Source organism: Falco cherrug, chromosome 1 (genome assembly GCF_023634085.1).
Source record: "Falco cherrug isolate bFalChe1 chromosome 1, bFalChe1.pri, whole genome shotgun sequence".
Lineage (NCBI taxonomy): Eukaryota > Metazoa > Chordata > Aves > Falconiformes > Falconidae > Falco > Falco cherrug.
In genome coordinates, this window is record NC_073697.1 from 18,481,661 (window position 1) to 18,507,807 (window position 26,147).

General features: G+C 41.0%; 1 protein-coding gene across 10 annotated transcripts in view; it reads right to left on the bottom strand.

The window, feature by feature from the left end:
* Positions 1–26,147, bottom strand: part of ARHGAP24 (Rho GTPase activating protein 24) — a 225,564-nt gene that overhangs the window by 20,993 nt on the left and 178,424 nt on the right. For 7 of the 10 annotated variants that reach the window (XM_055724668.1, XM_055724746.1, XM_005433787.4 and 4 more), the window contains 2 exons: positions 15,029–15,151; positions 2,194–2,401 (listed from right to left, as the gene is read on the bottom strand). In XM_055724668.1, the coding sequence (XP_055580643.1) occupies positions 2,194–2,401; positions 15,029–15,151 (331 nt within the window). Of the gene's footprint in view, positions 1–2,193; positions 2,402–10,810; positions 12,127–15,028; positions 15,152–26,147 lie in introns of those variants that run through there. The other 3 variants (XM_005433788.4, XM_027797609.2, XM_055724527.1) reach the window with 3 other exon arrangements.

Genomic DNA, 26,147 nt, shown 5'->3' on the forward strand with positions numbered 1-26,147 from the left:
AGACCATGCCGCTCTTCAGCACAATGAAAAGAAATGTTACCCCAAAACAAGGTAATCACATAGGCACTCTGTACAAACACTGTGAAATGAACTTCACCTCAGAAGTTTAGAAATGGAACAAAAGGTTAGAGGAAAAATGTAGACGATCAATGGAAACAACAGCAGAGATTAGAACTTGTCTGCCTGAATTCTGGACCATTGCTACACCTAAATCATACCTCTCCAAACTCAAACGTGAAAAAGTAAATAGAAAAAGTACCCTTCACAACGCAACACATGGACATACAAGGTCAGTGTTCTATAAATTCTCAGCTTCAGAAGCAGAACTGCAGGACCAGCGATTTATAGGCAACTCCTGCTGATGCTTCTAATTGCTATAGTAGACATTATGTGCCTTCTTCACAGCAGTAGCACGTAAAATCTCTTCTCCATTTCGTCTGCTAAAGCTCAGCTAGCATGCCTATTCCTGGGGCTCATCAGTGTGTGCTACAGATGTTATTAGATAACCTTGCAGGGAAAAAAATTGCATGCAGCTGAGCCCCAGTCTCATTTGTTTTGAACAGATAGAATTTAGGCACCTTTTTCAAGCTGTAGCTCTCAGTGGGGTGTTCAGTACATCATCTTCCTGGAGTTTGGGGGTGGCTTGTTTTCTTAAGCATTTCCTCCACAATTATTTGGCTTACAGGCACAGAAAAAATAACCTTTTGTTTCTGCCACTTGCCTACTTGTATCTCTGGTAGAGGTTGTTCCAGAGACATGACCAGTACTACTTATCTTAACATCCAAGTAAGGAAAATATACCCAATAGATGCTTCTTTACCATTTTTAAGTAAGTTACACAGTATTTGAACAGTCAGTGAGAGTGCTACAAACATCTATCAGCTAACACTGTCACTTCTCACAGTCCTCTGGCTCCTTAAAGCTGTTTTCTGGTCAATTATCCTAACTCTCACATTCTGATGAAAAACTAACAAACCTCATAGGAAGACAATTCACTTTTCTTTTCCAAAGCATTACAAATTCTTGACATTTCTTAAAGTGAGGGACAGGAATGAGGAAACCTCAGAGGGAGATAAAACAGCATTACAGATGTCTGTCTTCGGTGCATCTGTGATATACCTACCTTCATGCATAACGAATATGCTCACTTCATAGGAATAGGGAAAGGACAGAGGTGAATGATTTCCAGCAATCAGGTTCATATCATGGCATGTTTTTGCACTAAACGATCAAGCTATGCTTTCCTTCTCGTTACTTGCATTGCTATCAGTCGAAGGTCACACAAAATAAATGTAAGCTGTCTCTTCTTCCTAATTCACATTAGACCCTCAACGGGAGTGATGTACCCTGATTCCATTTTGGAGGTGTGTTACAGATATCACTTAGGGCATACACTGAAGACTACCACTAACAGTCTCTTGAACTGGAATTTCATTACCATCATGTTAAATCTGATCAGAGTTAAAAGGCTATGTGGCATTCATAATCCACTGGTTCTGTTTCTCTGATTGCATACTCTGAATATGTGGACTACTGCTATCAGTGCTTATAGAAGGAGAGCTGAACTTGCAAAAAGATTAATATTACAAAAGACTGAAGTCATACACAGTTCTGTGAACAGGACTGGGTTCTTCCTTGGCCCAGAAAATTCTCATTAACTTCGCAAAATTGTGTAAGTATTGGAATACCAATTGGACCTGGACCCTCAAAACCACATAGGTTTGTTACTATGGTCACAGTGACTTTTATTTTAAAACCAAAGGCCCAAAATTATAAAGGAATACATAAAAGTAGACTTCTCTTCCAGTTTTCTAGGTAACAGAACATGTTGAAATTGGTGACAAGAGAAATTCTTCCTTTGTCTATTTCAAATGATACTAAGATCAAGGCAATCCAGATATTTTTGATTAAGCCAAACCATTAGCATTACTTTTCCTAACCAGCTTTTCACAAATAGAAATTCTCCAGAAAAGCTTTGAAATCAGACATCAAAGTCGGGGGGGTGGGGTGGGTGGGGGCGGGGGGCGAGGAAAAGACATTTTAGAGTGATAACAGGAAACATACAGAAAAACCTACAAAAACATGTCATTCTGTATGTTGCTGCCACGTGTTTTACAGCACTGTGGGTCAGCCGGTACAGCAGATCATGTCCTGTCTAGACTTCAGGGAGTGGGGACAGCTGGAGGATTTTACCTGTCAAAAGAAGGCTTCTCTCCACAGTCAAATGCATCCTGTAACTCCTTGACAAGATTAGCCTGCCCAGGCAGTCGAAAAAGGCCTTCTTCCTTTAGCCCCCGCTGTCGGATAAAATCCACACACTGTTCCACCAACATAGGAGCCAAGCGGTTCCCATAACGCTTTTCGTATCGAACAGTATCTTCCAGCTTCTGGCCAAAAATACCTGCATGAAAAAGAGAGATGTAACTTGGCTGAGATCCATAAAACATTTGAGGAGCCTGTGTCTTCCATTACAACCCATGCAATTTACAATTAATTTAAATGCATGGACAATTAAGCTACTCTGTTCTTAAGAATAAAATGCTCAGTTTCACCTTTGATACTCTCATGGAAATACAGTGCTGACATATTTCGCAACAATACTCAAAAATATTATTTAAAATAAAATACTATAAACAATTTTTCAGACCATAAGCATAGAAAACATAGAAATAATACAAATAGGATTTTCTGTCACAAAACTTCTATTCAAAAGTGATACGCATCTCCATCTACTTTGTTTCACGCCTAATTACCTGTAAAAGAATAAGTACTTCCTGTATCAATTTCAATGGCATATAAATATTACCTTTACACATGGAGGGCAAAAGATTTATAAATACAGCTCAGGATGTTGCTTCTAATACACTGAATTATTAAGTTTTCCACATAAACAAAGATCTTTCCTATAATCTATTACCAATTGCATTATCACCATCTCCTTTAGCAACAATACATTTTGTGTGTGACAAAAGAACCTGAAATGAAAGGTGAAATATATCAGACAAACTGCAGGAAACATGCATTCATACTTAACCTCAGAAGAACATGGAGATTTTTTTGACAGAATTAACTTCAACGCTGATCTGACGGTATCATCGCTACTGCTGGAAAGACAGCAACCCTTCATAACTTATTATGCCCTCCATTTCAAATTGCAGAGCCAGCCATCATAGACAGCATCAGAATAATATTCAGGCATGTCATCTGTGATGGAAGGTCTCTCTTGAGACCACTGTTTGTTGAATACTATTGGTGCTGAAGTGAGGCAATTCAATTTCTATATATAACACCACAATGAATAGTTCTGAAGCAGTCGTGACCAGAAACTAAAGACCAAATAATTATCTATGCTTGGAAGGCTCCTTTTCCAATTATGTATGGTGTAAAGTGGAAAAAAAAAAAAAAAAAGTCAGTCAAATTGTGCCCTTCACTGAGCACACAGTGCCTACTGGTTTAAAAATGTTCAACAAGGAGAACAGACTTGCTTTGGTTTGTTTTTTCTAAAGAAAGCCCAAAGTTGAGCTAGTCAGCTTTCGCTTTTGGCCCAAAAACTTCATCCACCCATAAATTACAATTACATGAATAAGTAACCACAAGCTAAGGTAGCATTCAGATTGAAGCATCCTTCAGGGTAACCTTTGATTTTTCTTTCAACAAAAGAAAGGTAACTCACACCTCAGTTGTAAAGGGAAAAGTTGCCTTGCGTATGCTCCAAGATGTTATGTCAAGTGGCTGTCAAGCTGTCAGTCACCCATACTGAAGGTCTGGGGTTTGTATTTAAGTGCAATTATTTTTACTGTAGCACAGGAAATAACTGGAGAGAGTAACTGATGTCCAACTAAGATGTCCAGAAAGTATCCTGAGATGCAGAGCAGCATATTTTGTGATTTCCATGGTACCCACATTTGTGGATGCCAAAACCAGCAGTAGGTAGGGGGACTGATCATCACACACTCTTTATTAGATCACTTTTTTCCGTGTCATACAAAACCCAAAGCCCAACAACTGGCAATTAAAGCAGGATTTTTTTGAATATCAAAGTGAGTCAAGCTCAGAAGAATACTGACTGATGCGGAATATTTGGTGTCCTCAAAGTTCAGCCTCTTCATGCTGGCAGAGGAGTTAAAATATATTTTCTTAATTCTTACATACCTTCCTAACCTCCTGCAAACTGCCTACGGGCATAGCAGGAGTATTAAATGAATTTGGGTTTCTTGTATTTGTCTGAGTTAAGAGTTGCTGCTGGTCAACATAGAGGAAATCCTCAAGTCTCTCCATTTTCTAGACCCTCCTTTTGAAAGTGATGGAATTAAGGAGGAAGGTCCACAGAAAATCAGTTAAGAAATGTGCATGATTATTAGAGTTTGGGGATTTCAAAGTCCTTAATGTACAAGAAGGCTGCTGTTCAGCACCCCCAAAATTGTTTCTTCTCCTGGCCAAACGAGCCCCACTTCCCTGCCTCTCCTCAAAGGGCGTGTGTTCTAGCTCCCAAAAATCTTGGTGACCCTTTGCTCACCTCCCTCCAGTTTTATCTTCTCCCCTGCCTTTTTTGTTTGTTTGGGGTTTTTTGTTTTGTTTTTTATTGGATACAATATTTGGAGTAAGGTCTAAAAAATGCTGAGCAAAGGGTTAATCACTTCCCTCTGTCCACTTTGCTCCTGCTGATACTGCCCAGACCGCTGTCAAAGCTTCCTGGCTGCCAGGTCCACTGCTGTCTCGTGTCAAGCTCAGCGCCCTCCAGGGCACCCAGCTCCTTTCCAGAGCTGTTTACCTGGAGTTAATCCTTCTAAGGTGTAGGATTTGGCCATCCTACTCCAGTTTGTCCTATGAATATACAGTCCAAGCTTCCCTTCAAGAGCCCATGAGATCTCTTGGTTTTAAACACAAGAGTTTTTGCCTCTTTTAAAAAAAATCCACGTAGGATAGGATATTCCAATTATATGATGGATAATTACAACTCATGTCCACTAACAGTACAATTAGTATGAATAAGCTTTGTCCTGTTGGCTATACTTTCTTCTCTCCATGCTAACATTCTTTAATCAGCAATGTGCATATTGCAGCTTACATTTGCAGAGGAAAGAGTAAGTTCTCAAACCTACCAGACTGCTTTGAAGCTCCTATTAGTAATGACACTGCAGTGAAAACACATCACTTTCTATTAATACATTTTTTGGGATGCTGCTTCCCCCTCCCCCCCCCCCCCCCTTCATTTCAGATTTGGCTTTCAAAGCATGTCTAACAGATGATGAATAAAATCAGAATATGGGTTTTATGCACAGTGGGAGCAAAAACTGTTCCGATACTATTATAAATTCCTGATGCGCCACAACACAAAATGTATTGAAAACAGGTGGCAGCCATAAAGCATTACAATGTCTGTAACTAGTTTGAAAGAGTAATTTTTAAGACAAATAGAAAGTAAAGAGTGATTCACATACAAAAGGTGACATACATGAAATGGATATGACAAATTGCATTGTTCTATTGGAGCAGCAAATCACACTACTGAATGAAGAAAATCTTAAAAAAATGTATCTGAGGAAAAATAAAACTTGATATGATAGAGAAGTAACCAGTGTCAAGAAAAAAAAAAATAATGCAAATCAGAGACTAAAATTTCCCGGTTCTGGTCCCTGAAGTGGAAACATTGAATTGTTTCTACTACTGACTGCAATAAGGTACACTGTAAATTAAGGGACTTCTGTTGAGACACTTAAAATACACATAGCTGGGAATGCCTGAAGGAGAGGGAGAATAACCACATCAGTTGTCTCAGATTTGACAGATAGGATTCAGATCCTACACAATCCTCAAAACACAGTTGCATTGAGTCTGGCCACATACACACTTCATGGCTGGAGGGGCAGGTGTATGCCCCACTATCCTCACGTCAGATAAAGCCTCAGGGACTTGGCTCCCCATCTATATGAAGGCGATAATACCGTACTTACTTCACAGGCATGAGGATTTCCACACTCAGCTTTGGAAAGCTCATAGGTATCATGGCAATTCTGACAACCATGTAATAACCTAAAGTTAAGACCCTAAGTCTCATGGAAAATCACCAGGTCACACTTTGAAGTGCTTCCAAAGTCACCATTTACTATAGTCTACATTCTCCAATTTGTTTGGCTTTGGAATTCATCTCAGGCAGGCTTAGTTTGGTTTCAAAGTCTAGGCTGAATTTCTCCAAAGGAAGTATTTCCTTCACCTAACAAATGTAGAACACTGCACCAAGCAGCACTTGGCCGAGAAAGGGATCAGTCACGATAAACCTGCACAAATATTGACTCCAAGTTACAGACTTGCTGATGCCTTATGGAATATGTACTTTGTTGCCAGGGGCAGAACTGGCAGGAACATGGCAATTTTGCTTCCACATCACATTGTCATAACTTTTACCTTGCTCATCAACTTTCTGGTGTCTGTTGGGTCTTTTGCTGTTTTAGAATAAAAGCCATGATCGTTGCCCTGCAAGATGCACTTCTTCCACTGTCCCTTTCTAATGCTTTTATCCGCTCTTATGCCATAACTAACTGCTACAGAGATACTGCAAATTAATAGTTTACAAAGACTAAGACATCGACTACTACAAAGCAAGGGCAATGCTGTGAAGAACTGTGGTTGCAAACATACAGTTACCGTGGTGGTTGACAGAGGCAGCAACAGTGAACACTATCAGCTAGCTATACCTGGTAAATACTAGCATCTCCCTCACAAAGAAGCAAGGAAAAGGCAGTCCAACTTACAGAGACTACAGCATAAACCAAAACCACAGAGATAATTTCACAGGCTGTTTTTAAAAAGTGAACTTCCACTACACTATCTAAACAAGAACACCTCTGTGGAGAGGTAAATATAAGCCCTCACAACTCATGTTGTAAGCCAAACCCAAGTTCTCTTCCTAAATATCGATGTCTCCAAAATCCAGAAATGTACAGATGCACAAGTGCTGACCTGCGGTTTCATTTATCCCTGGATAGAGTGCCAGACGGGAAACAAACAAAGCCAACAAGAAAACTTGAGGTTCAGAATGGCAGCAGTTTGGCTTCCCCACAACTGGTGGAAGGCAGGGAAATGTACAGGATTCCAGTTCTGACCAGTCACTAGATTTAATCAGCAGAACTGCTTTTTCGGAGAGGCCTTTGTAGATCTTTAAAGCTATACCAAATTAAGCCAAGATCACGCATAACATCAGAGGAAAATCACATGCTAGAAAAGGGCATGCCGAGTGGTTATTCATTAACTAGAACATTCCCGCAGCAGAAGTTTTGTAAACATTTTGAGAAACTAGATTTCCAAGCCTAACAGATACCTGTAAAGCTTATGAAAGGCATTACAGTGCTAGATCCAAATTCTGCATATGTCTACTCAAAATTTGTGAAAGCCCTGTGGTATTTTCAATGGTATATATTCACAGTTAGAGTATGTTTTTAAAAATCTAAGAATGCTATTAGTCAGTGATTCCCTTAGCTACTGAACAAGGCAGGGGTCACATTTCAAGTCTATCGACTCCAAGCTTCTGATTCAGTAAGAAAAAAGGAGAAAGATCTAGGCAGTGGTTCTGCCTCCTTGCTTTATAAGGAATAGTTTGAAAAAGCCTACCTGCCGCTCTAGCTCTACCACAGCACACGTACTTAGTGAGGCAGAAAGTTTCTGTCTTTCCCAAGCCAGACCTCAGCAATTCAGATGATAGCATAATTTTCAGACAGTGTAAAGCACAGAGGGCTGATGCTTTCAGGAGAGGGCCTATGCCTGTATGCGTGTTCTTTCAGTGTGCACCTGAGCATCTCTGTCCTTCCAAAACAAGTTCTGAGTTTATAGGCTATACTGATCAGAAAGGGTCAGTTAAGGTCAAAGGAATTATCTCAACTTAGGATCTGGATGAGAATTTTAAGCAGCTCTCAACATCAGTAATTCATTGACAGTGAAAATACAAGATCAGGTCAACAGCTTTCAACAGCAGGGCTGGGAACAAAGGTCCTGGAATAACTCAAAGAAGTGGTGGTCATGGCCACATAACACTTAAAATGGAGTTCTAAATTATTATCTATCAGCTTTTTGCTCTGCTGTTCCCCAGCACTAAGTCTCTTAGAGTGGATCAAAGGCAGGGAGTATTTTCTTCTTCTCTAAAGAACCTTGTAATGTACAGAAGAGGAAAATTTCCACCAAGGAAAGCAGCAGCAGAATTTTGTTCCTGCTTGATGATTTTTTTTTTTCCTTCAAGCCTTCTCCTAGCCCACAGTCAATGTGATGCCAGCACTAGATAAGGTAAGATAAACTTCTGCCCTGGAGTTTAGTACAGCTGCACACCAGAGGTTACTGCTTAGAAAAAAACAATTCTGAAACAAGAGCAGAACTAGCTACAGGCAGGAAAGTAAGGAAAGCAATTTTAAAAACATCGCTGGGAAGTTATCAGAGAAGTTAACAGAATGGGAAGTTATCACAGTCTATTACATCAGGGCCTGCACCATTTCTCTGGTCGTGGCCTGTGACACCTCCTCCTCGAAAACTCTCCTCATCCAAGTTCACCATGCTAGTCAATGTTCTCACCACTGCGTGCCAGCAAAGCTACCCCTCAGTTACTGCTTTCTCCACTTACCCTGCATGTGCTCTCAAGAGGTTTCTGTGGTGGTACTTAACAGAGAACATCTTCTCTAAATTGGATTTTAAAGATCTTTGGCTCTGGATCTGCTCAGATGCTGCCCTCAGAGCACTGACTTCTCCTATGACATGATGTCCAAACAGGTCTGACGTTTAATTTTTCGCTGTCTATCAAAATACAGCTTGGATCTGCATTTCCAGGAGGGGTTGTATACCTTGTATCATCAGTGAAGATTACAATGTATCTCTGCCTAAACATACAATGTCATGATTCCCTTGTAGTTCTTCCAATGACTAGCCAATGGTTTTCCCTGCTAATTTTGTTTTCTGCATGGTTTTGCACAGCTCTGCTTTATCCAAGTATGGGCTAGGTTTGCCTTTTTTTGTATTTGGGTAAATACAATCTGCAAATTTAGTTACAAGAATTCAGTATGCCAATTAATAAGACAAGTGTTGTTGCCTGTGCATCCATAGTGAAGACATGACTGAAAGTCCAATTAATGTTCACCTTTCTGTTGACTTCAGTGGGACATGGACCTAGTTAAACATGGGCATCCAGCATTCTGCAGCTCTGATCTAGGGGCCTCTTGACAGAAAATGTGTATAAAAAAGCAACTAAAACAAACAATATGTAGAGAAAAGTAAATGAGCAGCGTGGCTTCCATCCTTCTGTCCTCTGCCCCAAGCACAGCAGCTTCACTTGCAGTTTCAGACATGAAGAGTTTCTGTGTCAGAACATACAGGGAAGAATCAACAGCTGAAGCTCTTCTTGGAGCAGCTAAGGCTGCAGCCAGGCACAAAGGCAGCTGTCTGCAAAACTACCCCTTAAGCCTTTATTCAACTTCCAAACATTTCTCAAATAGTTAAGTGTATAAACAGGGCACAGACAGCTCTAATTCACACCGACACCTTGAAATGCACGAGCATACTTCATACAGACACATCCGTGTCCTCCTGGCCAGTCTCCAAAGGACTGAACTCCAGCAACCAAGGGAAACAATGCATCAAGGGGGGGGGAGGTACAGGGGGGAAACAGCTTTCAATGCAATCTTAGCTGCAGGTGGTAACTGCTCTGTGCTGTAGTTCTGTGGCAAGACCCTCACTGGCTGTGATCCCTCATTTCAAGGCATTGCCCCTGACTGCCTGCACACATAATCCTCAAAAGCAACGATGCCACTATGTCGCTACTGAGTCTTGTGAGCAAAGAGCTGCACAATTTTGCAAAAGGACAAACGGCAGCATGGAGGAACACTTTAGAGACGAACAGGAGATGAAGATGATTGTATAAGCCCTGCGTAAAGATCACCTCTCATACCTCAGAACAACATGACAGTTGAGCCCTTTCATTTAGATTTCTCTGTCCAGCATTGTTTTCAAGGCAGCACCAAAATTCTCTTCCCACACACAAAGTTTTGTCCTTGTCATAGAGGTAGTTTCTCCACACCAATCGCAAGCACTGTGGCACCTTATCGTCGTTTATCATATCTCTCTCTCTGACATGTTACCTTCCAGTGCTTCCAGCTGACATATTTTGAAAGCCAGCCTCCTCCTTTGCCCTCCTCCCCCCAGTACTGCCATGCTTTGCTTCAACAGGAATATGTGCAATGCAGAAGAAAACTGGCTTTAAACATCTCTATGCAGCAGGTGGAAAGACAAACACAGGCTGCAGGGCAGCAGGATGAAGTGGCAATGCAGCATTTGCAACAGGACAGTACATTGTAGGGCTACACTTCAATCCATCAGAAATCTCTGAATCCAAGGACTTGAGTCTTCTGCACAGATGCACATTTATCATGTTGCTTTGCTTCCTCTCTTCTCTCCCTTCCTCCCATGCAGACAAAATGCAAACCCAAACTCTTCTCCCTATGTTTTGCCAGACAAACAGGCAGCTCAGAGCATCACAGGTCTGATTCCCCCACTGCTCTCACTGATTTTTGCTCAGAAGCTCTGCAATAATCTTGTGTCAAGCCACCTCATTCAGGCAGCCCATTCATGGGCTGTCATATAGAGGAGACAGTATCAGTCGGCCAGCTACAAACAAATGACAAAGGAGTAAATAAATCATTCCTGGAATGTTGGCATCTGCATTGTTTAATGCTTTTGCTTCGGGTCTCTCATCTGCCCCTGCACACACAGCCCCCTTGACTTCTCAGAAACCATGGCTTCACGAACAAAGCAAAACACTGCAACAGAATGGACCTACCTTTACGGAAACTAAAACACCGCTTAATTCTCCTATAAGTAGTTTTAGGAATGAAAGGAGCTGCTGCTAAGGCACCTGGGCTGCGGACTCCAGCATTTCTGTCTTCAGGCATCATACAGGCCAGAGCCCCCACGTCCCTCCAAAGCTCTCCTTTACCAGCTGCATCCAGATGAAACACCACGACTGCTCATCATACTGACTGCTGAGGAGTTTTTATAATAGTGTATTTTCCTCTGGAGCTAGAAGATTTGTGGTCTTCTAGATCTTGGGTAGGGCTTGAAGTGATTTTAATGTTCTCTTCTCTGCTTCAATTTTGCTTTGGGGAACAATTTCCTTCCGTCTCTCTATTTCCTTTCGTTTCTTTTATTTCCTGCGGCAAGACAACTGCCTGTTATGCAATGCCACAACAAAAGAGTTTCAGCAAAAAGACGTATCTTCCATTCAAACAGTAGTGTCTGCACAGACAGAGGGGGAGAAAGACCTCTTCCTCCCAGCTGGAACAGGGGGTTGAGTGGCAGAGACTCCAATTCCACAGAAAATGTTAGCGCTTCACGGCGCGCAAGGGGAGAGAGAAGAACAATACCAAAAAGGCCACTGAAGAAAACTCCAGGATACGACACTCCTTGCTGGCTCCCTTTATCTCTGCAACCGAGAAGCAAAAACAACAGCCCCTTCACCCGAAAGGCTCTCTGTCCATAACAGATTCCTTTCAAAAGGCCTTTTATATACCCAGCTCCCTGTCTGATGTTCTCATGGGCTTCTTGCTTGTTTTATTGCCTTCGAACTACCAGAAGCTCTCATGGGAGAGGCGCGTCAGATGCGGCAGCAGCGCATCTTTGCCGGCAGGATCCTGGGGAGCTGCTGAGGAATACGTGCCTGCACACGGGGATGCTCTGCTTGCTCGCTCCCTCCCGGTCCCATGCCTGGCAATGGCAGCCACGGCTGCTGCCGCCGCCTGCGCCAGCCCCTTGCGTGCAGCAGGTGCAGGGAAACGACGTAGAGGAGTGAGCCGCTGCAACGCAGGTCTGCCCGCTCCTGCGGGTGACTTTGCCTTGACTTCAGGCGGCTGCCGTGTGCGGCAGCTTGAAAAGCAAGCAGGCTGTGCCTGGCTCCTGCAGGAGGTGCCAGACCTTACACCGCTACCTCTGCTAAAATGCTTCTTTTCGCCTCCTCCCTCCTCCGTAGTTGCCAGCTCTGCAATTAAAGCTCAGGCCTTTCCCTCCTGTAAAAAATTGCCTTTTTAATCTAATCAGGAAAGGAATTTCGTGTGCAAACAGGCATTACGTGCCCTGGCTCATTTACATCTCTTTTCCCTTTCAGAATTTTTTCCACAGTCACTCTGTTCTTGCGGTGCAAAAAAAAAAAGCTGTTTCTGATCACCTTAGCAGATTCCCACCCGCCCCCCTCCCACCTTCTCTTTCTAGCACAGGTTAAGAAATAACAATTTAATGATATGGTTAATCATTTACAGAGCTCTTTGCTCTGGTACCAGGAGTCCTTTCCCACTGCCAGACAAACTTTAAATATTAGCGGCTCAGACACATCCATTGCACGTGCATGCACGCACACACACAGAGCTTGCTTACAGTGCTTAAAAGAACCCGAAAATTCAAATATGTTAGTCAAAGTGGCACTTGACTTGTATGACACCAGACTATTGTGGTTTACCATCTACTACTGAAATTTAGGAAGCCGATATAAAATGGGGGTTTTGATTTATTAGCTGTCTGAAATAATTTTGTGTTGCAAGTAATTACTTGTTATTGGCTAGTCCTCATCACGGGACTGCAACTTTTCTGTATCTTGTTTATAGCGAATGTAATAAAAATATTTTTAATTCAGTGGCTACAGCTTACAAAGGCAGACTCCTAGACAACTTAACCCAGAAGTGCCCTTCTTTAGAAGGGTCAGACTGTTGCAGCAGCTGTAGCAACATGCATGTAGCAAGGAATTATACGAACGGAGTGTGTCCAGCCACAGACAATTACAGCGCAGTTAATAGGGTTACTGATAGCTCAGGCTGTCAGCTTAAGTAACAAGTAGTTAATAAAATGGGGGACACACTAGAAAAACAGCTCTTAATGGTGACACATCTCACTGCTTTTGCCTTGTTATCATGGTCGAACCTTCCCGTGAATGCTAAACCCAAAATCATGTTCCATCTATTCTCAAGTTTTCCAAGGAGTTAACTGTTTGCTTCCCAATACAAATAACCCTGAGTATTTGCTCAAGAAATCCAATAGGAAAAACAAAAAGAACATGCTTAGAAATGTTATAACTACAAATATATTTAAAATATGCAAATCAGCATGCAAAGCCTTCAGCAAGGTGCTTCCCTCAGTAATTTGCATTGAACACTCCAACAACATTGACGGTGTCCTCAGAATTTTCCTGGTGACTGGAAGGATTCCCAGCTGTAAACCAGAAATAGCTCTTGCCCTATAAAAGTAAATGAGGGGCTGGTGAAGAAAGCATAGGGTCAGGACTCAGGAGACTGTTTCTATTCATAGCTCTGTGCGTGGCTAGAAACGGAGTTTCACCTAATCTCAGCTCCCTACCTGTGAAATGTGGGCACTTCACTTGCAGAAGAAGTGCAAAGGTTGCTTTTCCTCATTATTTGCCAAAGGAAGATACTGTGGTGCTGGAAGCCAAGTGCAAAAAACTACAAAATGCTCTTCAAAAAATCCAGTTCTGTTATGCCCCCAAATTTATTGTTGCCACAGTAGCTTATGCTGCTACTGGACTGGAGCAAAAGAACACTGAGGAGCTCAACACTAGCCCTGCTTTACAAAAAGAAAGTTGGGGATGGGTAATCTTCACGCTATATAAACAAGCAGACTTCCTACCTAGCTTTGTTGCAGACGACAGTGCTCCTCCCACCTCCCCTGTCCCAAACCAACTCAGTATGCCTGTAGAAGGTCGCACCTTTTGAGACACTTTGTGGGTTTTAGGGTTTGTTCTTTTTTGTTTTGTTAACCATCCTCCTATAAGACCTACATGCCCAGGTCTTATTAACCTATAGGGCCAGATCCCAGTAAGATGACAGCTTAGCACCATCTTTCCAGTGCGCATTTCCCCAGGAGGAGCCAAAGAGAAGACATTCCTGTTTGCAGAGGTGCCAGGCAGGCCCCAGCTGACCAAGTCCCTCAGAACAGCCTACCAGAGAAGCCAAAGCCTTCTCCTAAGAACTGTGTGGCCTGAATAAAGCACAATGGAAATTGGGTAGTTTACAAGAAAAGTTTTGATTAAAATGATAGTTGACTTCAACCCCTTCCCATCCTCTCTCCTGTGGTCCACCTGGCAGCTGAGAAAAAGACATTTGCAGTCAGCACTCAGAGTTTTCAGTGATAAATGTGCTTCTTGGTCATGAAACAGCACAGGCAATCCTGCCTTACTTTTCCAGCAACCTGCAAACAAGACCAAAAAGCGTCTGATGCAATACAGGTGCTCCTTCACAGTGAAGAAATATTTCTGTCCCCAAACTTGGAGATTTGAGAACTCCAAGGAACAGACTGATTAACGTCATGACATTTTGTGCAAGGATATCAATCATACTTGTATTATAATATTATAGACATTATCACCAGAATAATAATGATGAACATGATGATAAAAATGTGCAGCCCATTCAACATAAGAGAGCTTTTCTAAAAGACAACTAGACATCCAACAATAAATTTTGATCCAGTACTACTAAGTATGCCAATCAAAAGAAGTGCACTATTAGCACTATACAGCTAGTATGAATATTCTGAAGGTTATATTGGAGTGCCTACCTTTATATAATGATATTACTCGTCTTAGCTGTCACTTGCAGGAGAATCACTGACAGCTTCTTACAACAGGCAGTCATGAACGAAATGGATGGTCTTTTAGCTGGTGACCAAAGGAATTACCCCCCACTTCTTCCTGTGAGAAAGCTGATTTCATAGAAGACCAGCCTTCTGTGAAAATTTCCCCTTGCCTTGGTAATGCACTATTATGTGCTATCCTCACCAACAAAGTGGTACCAGTTTAAAGCTTTTAAATTCAGCACTCTGCATGGGAACATGCCCAATACCTGCACTGCAAATGAAAACAAAGGGTTTACTCTACTTTTTTTGAAAGATCTAGACCATCCTCCTCCACTTCAAAACTCTGGCTGTGACTAAGACAACAGAAGAACCACTATGTGTCTTTCTGTATCTGGGAGCCTCGCGTGTTCAGTCACTGACTCACCTCCTCCAAATGGTGCCCATATAACCCTGCGAATGGATTTCACCCAATCCTCCATGTCATTCTGCGTGCTCGCCATAAGAAGGTACGTCTCATGATTAGCTGTCATCCGCTCTCGGTCTCCTCCTGCAACAGAAGATAATTGCACTTATAAACCCTTTTGCTTTCCTGCCCAGCCAAGTTCCTGCCAGACGGACTGCTGAAAGCCATAATAGCAGCTCCATAGCAAGCAGACACAGATACTATGCAGTGGAGTGTTTATCGTCAGACACGGCATGAAAAGAAGGTCCTGTAAGTACATTCCCCATCAGACAGCAAGAAGTTGTCATGCTTCCAAAAGGAAATGAGAGGATAAATGTCATTGGTAAACAAAAACAGCCCCATGGCATTCCAAGAACCATGGGGGCCTGCACTCATCTGTAACCTGATATACGCACTGGAAATTTTGCAGCAGTTATTGTACCATGATGGAGAGAATAAGTACAGAGAGAGATAAGCATGCTTTGAACAAGCGAGGATGAATCCATTTTTATTTTCAGGAACACAATGTGTCACATTCATGACAATGACATTTGATATACCCAAGCGTTGCTGTGAATCTCTAAGGAGAAGGCAGCCAACGCTAGCAGCTGACACGGTACAGCCCACTGCCTTGGATGGGTCTGATGAGAATTAGATTAAGAGGGAACACGCTGCCTTATTATCCTTTATTCAAAGGATGGATCGACACTAAGAAGGTCAAAACCAGAACTTGGCTTGCCACAGCTCCAGGTTTTTACACTTCTAGTACTGCTTTGCCTCCATCCTAACAGGTACTACGTTAGTGCCAGAGCACATGGGGATTCAAGCCACCCTTCCAGCGCTGTAGAAGCAGCAAACCCTTCCAGACAGATAGTGCCAGACATTTTGAAGCCCTTGCATCGAGCCACACACACACACAAACAGGATGCACCTAGAAGTCTCTCGAGTTCTGTGTTGATCTCTTTCCAGCTGCCCCCGTCCCTATTTTTGATTTCAGTCATACCTGAGGCATCTCAGTTCATTACAGCAGGAATACTGCTTCTGAGAGGTCTTCTGAAGAGTTCCATGCTCAGTGCTGCACATTGGAACAGCTATGTTTCTAAAGAGAAATTTTTTAAGGGCTATAAGATCTAACCACAACTTCCTGGCCCAACTGTTCTGCATGAACCTAGTTGTATAGTCCACACTTTACAGAATTAGGATACACAACTGTGAAAGGGACTTAACTGAAAGTTGGTGAACAGAAAAGCTGGATTTTCCCAGACATGGGCAGATCCTACTCAAGACTTATTCTTAAGGTTTACATGATTATTCAAAACTTAAATTTGAACTTAGGGATAAAGAGAGACTCTGGTTCTCTGCTGTGAAAATACAGTAATTTATATACCATATATTCCCCCAAAAGGCATCCAAAGAAGTAACGCAACAACCTGAAGCACAATACATTTTAGGCTATACCACAGTTTAAAAGTCTGAAGAACACTAGTTTTCATCTAAGACATAGTTAGAAGGTAGGGATGAACTATTTTAAGCACCAACACTAGAGAAACATCAGCATGAGCTAAACTGCATTGTATGTTTTTGGAATCTTTTCAGTGACCATCATAAGAATTGGTAGAAAACATGAGTCTAACTTATATGCTATGTTCCATCGTTTTTACCTTTCAAGAAGCAGAGGATGAGGGTATGGGGAGCAGGAAGCATTAGCATTCCAAATGGTAGTACTCCCCATCAACCCTGCCCAACAGAAAGCACGCAGTCAGGCCCTGGAAATTTACTCCCCATCTATACCTTTTACACAGTCATTATGACCAGAAAGGGGACAGATCTCTCTAACTCAAGCACGAAGAGTAGACAGGATACTGTATACAGTCTACTTACACTGGCATATTTTACGCATCGTCTAGAGTTCTCATCCTGAAAAGACCCAAAAATAAGATACAAACAGAAAGCCTCAGTATGTTGCCACAGCTATTAAATACAATAGTAATAAATATAGTATAGAGAAAAAGCATGCAACACAGTTGGGCACTTTGTGTGGCTGATAAAAACTGAAGAAAATTATACATATATACTTTCACATTGTACTGCAGTTTTTTGGGGTTTTTTTTGGTTTTTTTTTTTTTTTGTAGCTGGACCAGGATTCTATAAGATGCTGTACAAAAAGACACATTCATACAAAATACATATCAGATCCAGGAATAAAACAAGAGGTGACCTGATTTTCTTACTAAAGAGACACAAAAGAAGATGACAGCCATAGCCACGTGGTGGTGGTCCTCAGTTGTCTTCCACATTCTTTTAATAGCCTGCATATTTAAATTCAGCAGGGTTTGTGATATTTACTCAGTTACCACGTTATGACAAATGGGGGGGCGTTCTCCATATAAAGTAGATAAATCCCAGAAGTCTAGATAGTTAATTTACAGTGTGGATTCCAGAGCAGTACTCTAAACAACTCAGGTAAACACCCACTCAGCTAATACACAATGTGTGTTTAATTTTCTAGAGAAGGAAAACATAATGTTTGGTTACATTATCTTTTGGTATGAGAGAGAAAAGCTTTCCTAACAAAAGGAGCTTCACTATTTTATAGCAATTCTGCATCTGTCTACTTTGTAATTCAACTCCTTTCCTTCACACAACAGTATGAGACCTTGCAGGACTCTTCTACTTATGCATTCCTTTAGTTTTTATTCAAGAACTAAGGCCTCACTAGAAGATTTTATGGATACAATAGCACGTGTTGTATTTGTGTTTTACCAAAAATGTTAATTTTTAGTGGATCTGTATTTTAAATACAAAATTAACCAGCTCAGAGGGACAGACAAGAAGAAATTACCATGATTCAGGAAAGAGCCATCTCAGATAAGCAGTATCAGATAAACAAAAATAGAATTAGAAGGAACTTCCCAAATCTTCAGTAGGTTCACAGGACACTTCTGAAAGACGCTGTTTAGAATCTCCACTTCACGTGTTTTTTTTCCTTTATGATATTATTGTTATGATTATAACAAAGCATGAATAGATAACAATCTCCAAAAATCAGACATCTATTCATACCACAGATACTAGCAGTAAGTACACCAACTTGAAAACGGTGCTCAGCATGAAGTCCGTTAAATGTGTGAATGCATCCTTACTCCTTTCCCTTTGGGTGTGCAAATCATAATGTATTTTACCTGTATTGTTACATAGCTCCACATTATGCCTTCTCAAATTTGCTTTTCTGCATTTCCAGTCCAAGTACGAGAAATGCCTAATCTTGTGTGTCACGGCCTGCTTGTGAATAGCCAACTTGAGGGTCTGGAATATGACCCCTGCTTTTTTCTTTTTTTCTTTTTTTTTTTTTCATCTTTTCCCCTTGTTACTTTGCAGGTGTCATAGGACCTGGAAGGAGCAGAACCCAGTCTACCTGACAGAAGAAGTTGACTCTGGCGTACTGAAGATGAAAACCTGCTGTTTACACAACTGCTGTGTATATCCTCTGTCTTCCAGCCTCTGGTAACAGCCAGAAGTAATTTGATCTATACTGTTTCTCAAAACTACAATATAGTTTCATGTATTTTTATTCCTGCAGCTATAACCAATCCCTAATCTGTTTTATTTTCTTGGCAGCATCAGAAATGAGGTCTTATTTATTGAAGAAATCTAACCATAACATCTATTTGAAGTGGAAATGGTGAAATAGCACAATGCCATGATGAATCTTCCACTTCCAACGTGTCAGATATCTCCTCCTGCCCTCTGGCAGTAGCCATGACTTACAGGTTCCCAAGCGCTTCGTCCTGCCTCCTTTGGGGACTTAGTAACCAGTAAATACAGACTGCCGCTGTGCTTTCTCATCAGGACAGCCTGTAACCACTCAGCCCCATGCTGGGCGCAGCTTTCTGCACCGAGCCAGCGCTGCTTTGATACAAGCAAGGCGAGGTACTTTAAGAACTCTTGCCAGCAACCGGAAAAAAACGGTTAAAATACGGAAAGGCCAATTCCTGCAGGGATCCACTCTGCAGGGGAAAAGAAAGGGAACAGCCTGCGCTTCCTCATACAGCAGCACCACACCACACACTCGGAAAAAGCATGAAGAGGTGGTGACTGAATTTAAGAGTGATTGTTTCCTGAAATACCAGGCTCAACAGCTCTCCAGCTTTTTACCTTCAATCAATTAAATGTGAATGCACAGACCTTTTGCATTCAGCTGCGGACTGGGGGGATGTAGAAGTCCTGCAAGATAGTTTTTCTTTGTAGTCTCTTCCTGTCTAACCCAACACCTTACTCTTACCTGAATGTACCCAGGCCAAACTCCACATGAAATAGTTGCTTGTCCTTTAGAAAGCATCTTGGATTTCTTGCAAACAGTAGTTACAGCATTCTTGAGAATGGAATGTGAAGGGATTAAATTCATACCAGCTGTTTAAAAGAGAGTTTTTTTCCCAAGAGGAACATAACATCAAAAACTAGGATTAATCTGATTTTTCAGGCACATGCTAAGCCAAGCAGCCAAGCATATGTTCTTACAGATGTGTTGGTGAAGAGGATGTAGGGGCATTGAATTTCTGCCTGTCAGCTGGGGACTGACTTCTGATGATGCAGGTGTAACACAGAGCTTGCAGACAAGAGCTGGTGGCATGGCTTTTGGTTTTTCTGTTGTTTTATTTGGTTGGTTATAATTCTTAAAAGCTTTATTCTGCACATGCCTGACATTGCTCTTGGTCTTCCTGACTGTGTAAAACTTTACCAAATATTTACAGCACGCTCTTGGTTCAACTAGGATGAAAAAAGGAGTACATAGCCAAAGTTCCAGTCACTGCCACCTTTTTCTTTTATCACAAAATTAAGGTAGTCTGGAGAACCAAGGTCTTAATGGTGCTGCAAAAACTCACACTGAAAAGGACAAGACACACTATGATTATCAGAAACAAACACTCTGTATTTACAGGAGTTTCAGCATTACTTTTGAAGTGACTTTTTACAAAATATATGCTGTATCTTCTCATCAGAAGAGACCTGCTCCATGGAAACTATACAGAACATCGTATTTTCCAGCAACACTCAACTTCCTTACAACTTTCATGGCACAGCTTGTAGAAAACCTCTATATCATGAAGGAGGAAAGATGTCTGTGAACTGAAGATGAGATGCTGGACTTTGTGAAGCTGAAAATCAACTGGGAAGGCTAAGACCAAGGCAGGCGAGGGGAGAGAGCTTGAACATGGAGTATAAAAGAAAGCACCCTGGAAAGGTCTCTATTTAAGAGACATTATCGGAGCCACCAATGATGGAAACCTCAAGAGCCAAGAGAAATACAAAACTATCACTAAGGTAAACTGAGGAAATTACAGGCTCCTTTGCATGCTAACCAATCAAATCCTAAAATGTCCGATCATTTTATCTTGCGCTGAGCTCCCCAGATACTAAATTAAAGATACAACGTGTCAAGTCTAGCATTTCATTCAGATCCACAAAAAACACTGTCTGGCTTAATATCAAAGAGATTTGGGCAATCACGTACTTAGCTTATTATTTGATGACTCCTGAAATTTTAGGATCCATGTTTTGAAGACCCTCATGACAAAACCAAGTGCACAAACTTGGTTTTAGAAAAAAACCCCCAAAACTTAAGCTAATAAATTAAATATTGTCACTACTGTAGCATTTCTTAGTATCCATCTCAAGAGATGGTGAAAAAAAAAAATTTCACTTATATATGAAAAAAACCCAAGAATTTAGATATACCAATAATTGAAACAACAAACTTCTCACTGGCCCTATTACGCAATATATGGCAAACAAGTTTCCAAAAATCATAAAGATATTAAGAAGAAACCCCTATGTACTTTACAAGTCTTAATAGTGTTAGGTGAAATAATATGTTGGCCCGTTTTCCACAGATGTCAAGACGGATAAATCCATCTAGATGGCTAGATGTTACAACGCATGAATTGCTATCATAAGAATTTAACTCCTAAGGATTTTCAAAAGGTGTTCCATAAAACTTGAAAAATACCCTCTGTTATTTCTTTTAAAACAGAGCAGTTAGCAGACCCAGTTGATTATTTTGATCTCCACTACATACTTGCATTGCCTCTAAAGCCTTGATGACAGGTAACAAGACTGAGCGGAGGAAGATATACAGATTACAATTTCAATTCTTTTACCCAGGACTGTCCTATTACATTTTCTATTCCTGTTTGGCTCAATACTGCTCTGTCTTCTTAAAGGATATGACTGAATCACCTACATATTTTAAACGACTAATATCACCACCACTGAGAAACCTCAGCTTTGAAATATAGGTATCAAACTCACCATTGTTTTACCACCCAACTACATCAAGTGCACTATTAAATTTCTCTCTTCACAAAGAAATAACACATTTCCTGAAGAGGAGAATTAAGTAACTGCAAACAAGGCAATAATGAAGATACTACTTTTTAAACACTTCAGTACAAATACAGTTTTCTGCTGCTAAATCCAAGCTGATCTTTTGCATTAACAATCTTGAATCACAGTTTTCTGCACCAAGGGTGTATTTGGTTTTGGGGTATATTAGCTTTTCAACATGAAGGCTGCAGCCTAATTTAAGTGCTAAATGGGAAAAGACTGCTAACACAAGTACGTTCCCTGATGAGCATTGTGCTCTATCACAATTTCCCCACTTGCAGAATGCCTGGAAGACAGCAGGGCTTTTTCAGTAGGAGGAGTTGTTTTCATGAAGCTCTGAACCAGCTGCTGTTGGATCAGGAAATCAGGCTCAGGAAATTTATTCCTCACGTGTAACACAATGAATACTCTGTACAGGTAGCTTTCTTCTGTGGTGCAGAGCTACAGCTGCGGCACATCTGTCCGTAAGAGTAAGTTTATTGTCTTGCACAAAAAAAGCATAAAGTCAGTGCCACCTTTAAGCATTCTGTTTACTGCACAGCTACCAAGTGTTTCTCCTAACATAATAATTATTGCTTAAATACCTGAGCAAAAAAACTGTGATGCTTGCTCATTATCAGTTATAATTGTGTTATTATACATGTGAATTCAAATCATCCCTCGTACAATACAAAAGTGCTGATTTTTTTCAGAGACTTAATCTTTTCAGGCATGTCTTGTTCTTCCTCCCCCTTAATTTTGCTGCCCTTCCTTTATTCCTAGTTTGTACTTCCACTGTACTTGAGATTTCATAATTATCCACCTCATCCTCAGACACACATCCCAAGTGTACCCATTTTGTAGAGTCCGTTCCTCCTACCCTTCCCTGTCACCAAGATGCTGGTGCCAGCACAGTGAACTTTTGTATTCTGCCCTTCCCCAGTGCCATTCCCACCTGAAAAAGTCTCATCTCTCTTCTTGCTCAAGGCACACCGCCCAGAACATTTTGTTTACAGGTTGCATTAAAAGGCCATCAAGCTGTGTGGACTATCACAGCTCTATGCTTCACCAGCTGCTGAGCAGCAGCACACATCGCTGCCTTCGTAGTTAATCAGTACCATGTGGAAGTCAGAGGCAACTTCTTTTGGAGTGTTGTTGATAGTTTTCAGCTTTCCAGAATTTTTCAATGTTGTCAGCATTGTTGTGATATAAAACGTGGTCTGAACCGTTATGTTTGCTGTTCTATTATTGTGAATGTCAGCTGTTTTCAGAGTTGCTGGTAGCGTTTTCAGCACTCATTAATGATTCCACTTTCTTATTTATGTGGAAGTTCTGTCAAACCACACAACAGCAAAACCCCACATTTTTTTACATTTCTTTCAGCCATACTGAGATGAAATCACGTTTTTCTGCCTGTATAGCGAAGATGGTGATGAACTCACAGAAGCAGATGGATCAGGGGGAAAAAAGGTCAGATTTAAAGTATGTATTATATCTTTACAGAAAATAAATTGCTTCAGTGCAACTGACTGCAGATATCCTAAACACACACTCTGGCACTCACAACAAACCTAGCAAACATTCTGACAAAGCATGTATTGTAATTCTACCTGGTCTTGACATACTATTACACTTAGTGCAGGGAAGTGGAGAAATAATTTGGTGGATCCACAAAAGACACAGTCAGCATCACTTCCCAAGAAGGCTTCTCACTCTTTGTCTCTTCTAATGGAATCTCACGTGAACTTTTTTGGTAAGAAGATGTGGAAAATATAAATAAACAAAAAAAACAGACACTGGCCATAAGAAACCCACTCCTCTATGTCCTTCATTACTACTAGGATTTGAAACATACATAATATTGATCCAGTTACAGAAAAAAACCCCAACATTGCAGGCCACACTCATCAATGGACACGTATAGTGCCATCACAGTGCCCTATTTTCAAAATTTCAATCACAAAGAGCTTTCCTTTGAAATTACGAGTTCAAGAAAGTAAAAACAAAGCCGTCCTGCCTAATGTCATAAACTATTAAAAATACACTGTGGCTTTTTTAGTCAAAACTTGTACATACAGAAGTTATAAAATCAAAATGTCAAGACCTTATTCTTTTTTTTTTTTTTTTTTGGACAAAGAAAGTGGTCTATGTCCGTATTTGAGTTTTCTTCCCCCATTCTTCTCATATTGTCAACAGTTTCCTGGGGACAGAGACAAAAGAGATTTGCTTTCTGAACTATAGCTTGGATTCTTACAGACTGAACTTACTGGTGGCCTTCCAGAAGACACGACAGAGAGAACATGGGTTTTTCAATGACTGCCATCCTCAAATGTTTCACTGTTTTATTTCTACTACCTTTGTACCAGGCTATGTCATTTCTACGTCTGGACTGCAATAACCGAGACAGGGGTGGATTGCTACAGCCAGGTCTCAGCTCTGTGGCACAGCTTTTCGTACCCCCAGCCACTGACTACCAGGGTTGTATTTGATGCTGTGCCTAGAGGGTAGGTGATTTTAAGGAGGAACACAGAGTTATTCAATCAGATGTCAAAAGTCCTCAGCACTGAGGAGTTCCACCAATAAGACATATTGTTTCTAATAGGAAAGCTTCACAATGCAACTGAAACCTTTTTCTGTTACGTGTATTACAGATGGGGGAGGGCAAAAGTACAGAAACGGCTCCACATTTAACTGCTACATCTGCCTACTGTCTGCTATCTGATCATTGGAATATTGCTGCAGTATCTACAGTTTCTCAAATTTAACAATTCTTAGCCCCTAAAAATACTATTTTACTTACTCCTTCCAAAACCAGTTAAAATATGTGGAAAAATATGGCTTGTTATATGACTTGCCAAGAGGAATCAATGTATTTATGTAGTTGAGAATGAGTGTGAGGGTCACAATGTCAAACGTTAATGGTGGTGCCAGACTTAGTAGATGACTTCACTGTTACCTGTTGTAACTGGTTTATTCTAAAGAGAAAAGCATAAATACAAATTATCATAGCACACTTATTTTCTCTGTCCTACATGATACACCTTAAACATAAATTACTGCACTCCTGTCACTTGACAACAAGAACCTTCTTCGAAGCATCTCAAGTTGGACACCCAAAATGACCATTATGTCACTTGAAATTTGGCTGACCTCTAAGTTTATTTTAGAGAAAGTCTCTGCAAATATATATCCATCTCAACTTCTAAGGCGAGAGGGGAAAGCGCCCCATGGATCTGCTGGTCAAGACATAGTCAATAATGTTGAAAGATGCTTTAGAGGAAGTTAACTGCAAGGACTCTGTTTTGGCAAAATCAAGATCCTGGAGCTGTTGCTGCTAGAGAGATGGCTGCTCTGTGCTTCAAAATGCTTTCTTTGGTTTTCAGCCTCACATCATGAATTGCACTGAAATGCAAAGACTCAACTTGAAATGGATTATTTTTAAAGTTTAAAGTTCAGTTCCACATCACAATTGGTATGGCATTTTACCGAGAAGGAAATTAAAACTTCTGATGATTTTAAGTAAGGAACGATCAATACCTGAACATCCTCAAGCATAAATTCACCCAGGGACTGGGAGGACTTGCCTATATACATTGGCACATGAACTTTAGGTGGCAAAACTAGCATGCCAAGATGCCAGACCTAGGATGTCCTCAGAGTCTAACAAGAACAACACTCAAAGCACATGCTCACTTCATCTCTTCAGCATCTACTCATGAAGCTCTGCGATCCTCTTGAATATGGACTATCCTGAGCTTTCAGCAGGTCCCAGTCAAGATGCTCTCTTACCAGTCTAAATGCGCTCTTGTGTGCACAACACAAGGCTGGGGGGGATTAACTCAGTACAAACCAAAGATGAAGAGCTAAATACTTGTGGTATTTCTTTAGAAAGATGCCAGCCAAAAAGAAGGCTTTAGTTAGGATGTAACTATCCGGTATCCTGGGACAATCAACTGTGGCTAAGCCCTAATTTGAGCCAGTCTTCTAAATTCTGTCTCATACAGTGGCCTATGGCCATTGCTGCATGCAGACAACCAGACAATGATATTGTTTATTAATTCTCAGGGAATAAAACTGACCTGTCAAGCACAGAAAATGTTGTATTTCTGCTAATTTTACAGACAATTATATTGTAAACAGACAAAAAAGATACCGTGTTTCCAACAGCTTCCAAGAAAAGCAGTTTCCCTTCTCCAGCAGGAACTGACCGTACTCTTCCAACTTCTGGACACAGTGCTTTCCAGTCTGCACTGAATTACGCCCAAACATAGAAATACTTCATTTCTCCAGAGAGCAGTCAGTTATTTCAGCTCATATCTGACTTCAGTTTTGATCACAGATAAAAATAGTAGCTCTTTGTGGCATAGATAGAAAGCCAAAAGGATGCAAATATCCTAACTGAGCAAGTGCATATTATGCATACACACAATTTCACCATAACACCACTTGTTTAGTAATGCAAAGTCATGTTTTTAGCAGTTTAGAAAATAAATCAAGAATTAGTTATTCAATAAAACATATGGGCTAACTGACATATGCAGAAGACTATTCAAGAAGACACAGTCAAGTATCAGCATAACACTGTCTTGGTTATCTAAAGTAGCATGAGATTTTAGCCATTAGTTCAGGACCTTTATTACACGGCTGCTCTGAAATCAACCATTTCCAGCAACACTGTGCCTCTCAGCACCATTTTGGGATATCAGTTCAATATTAAACTCGGACAGAACATGCCATT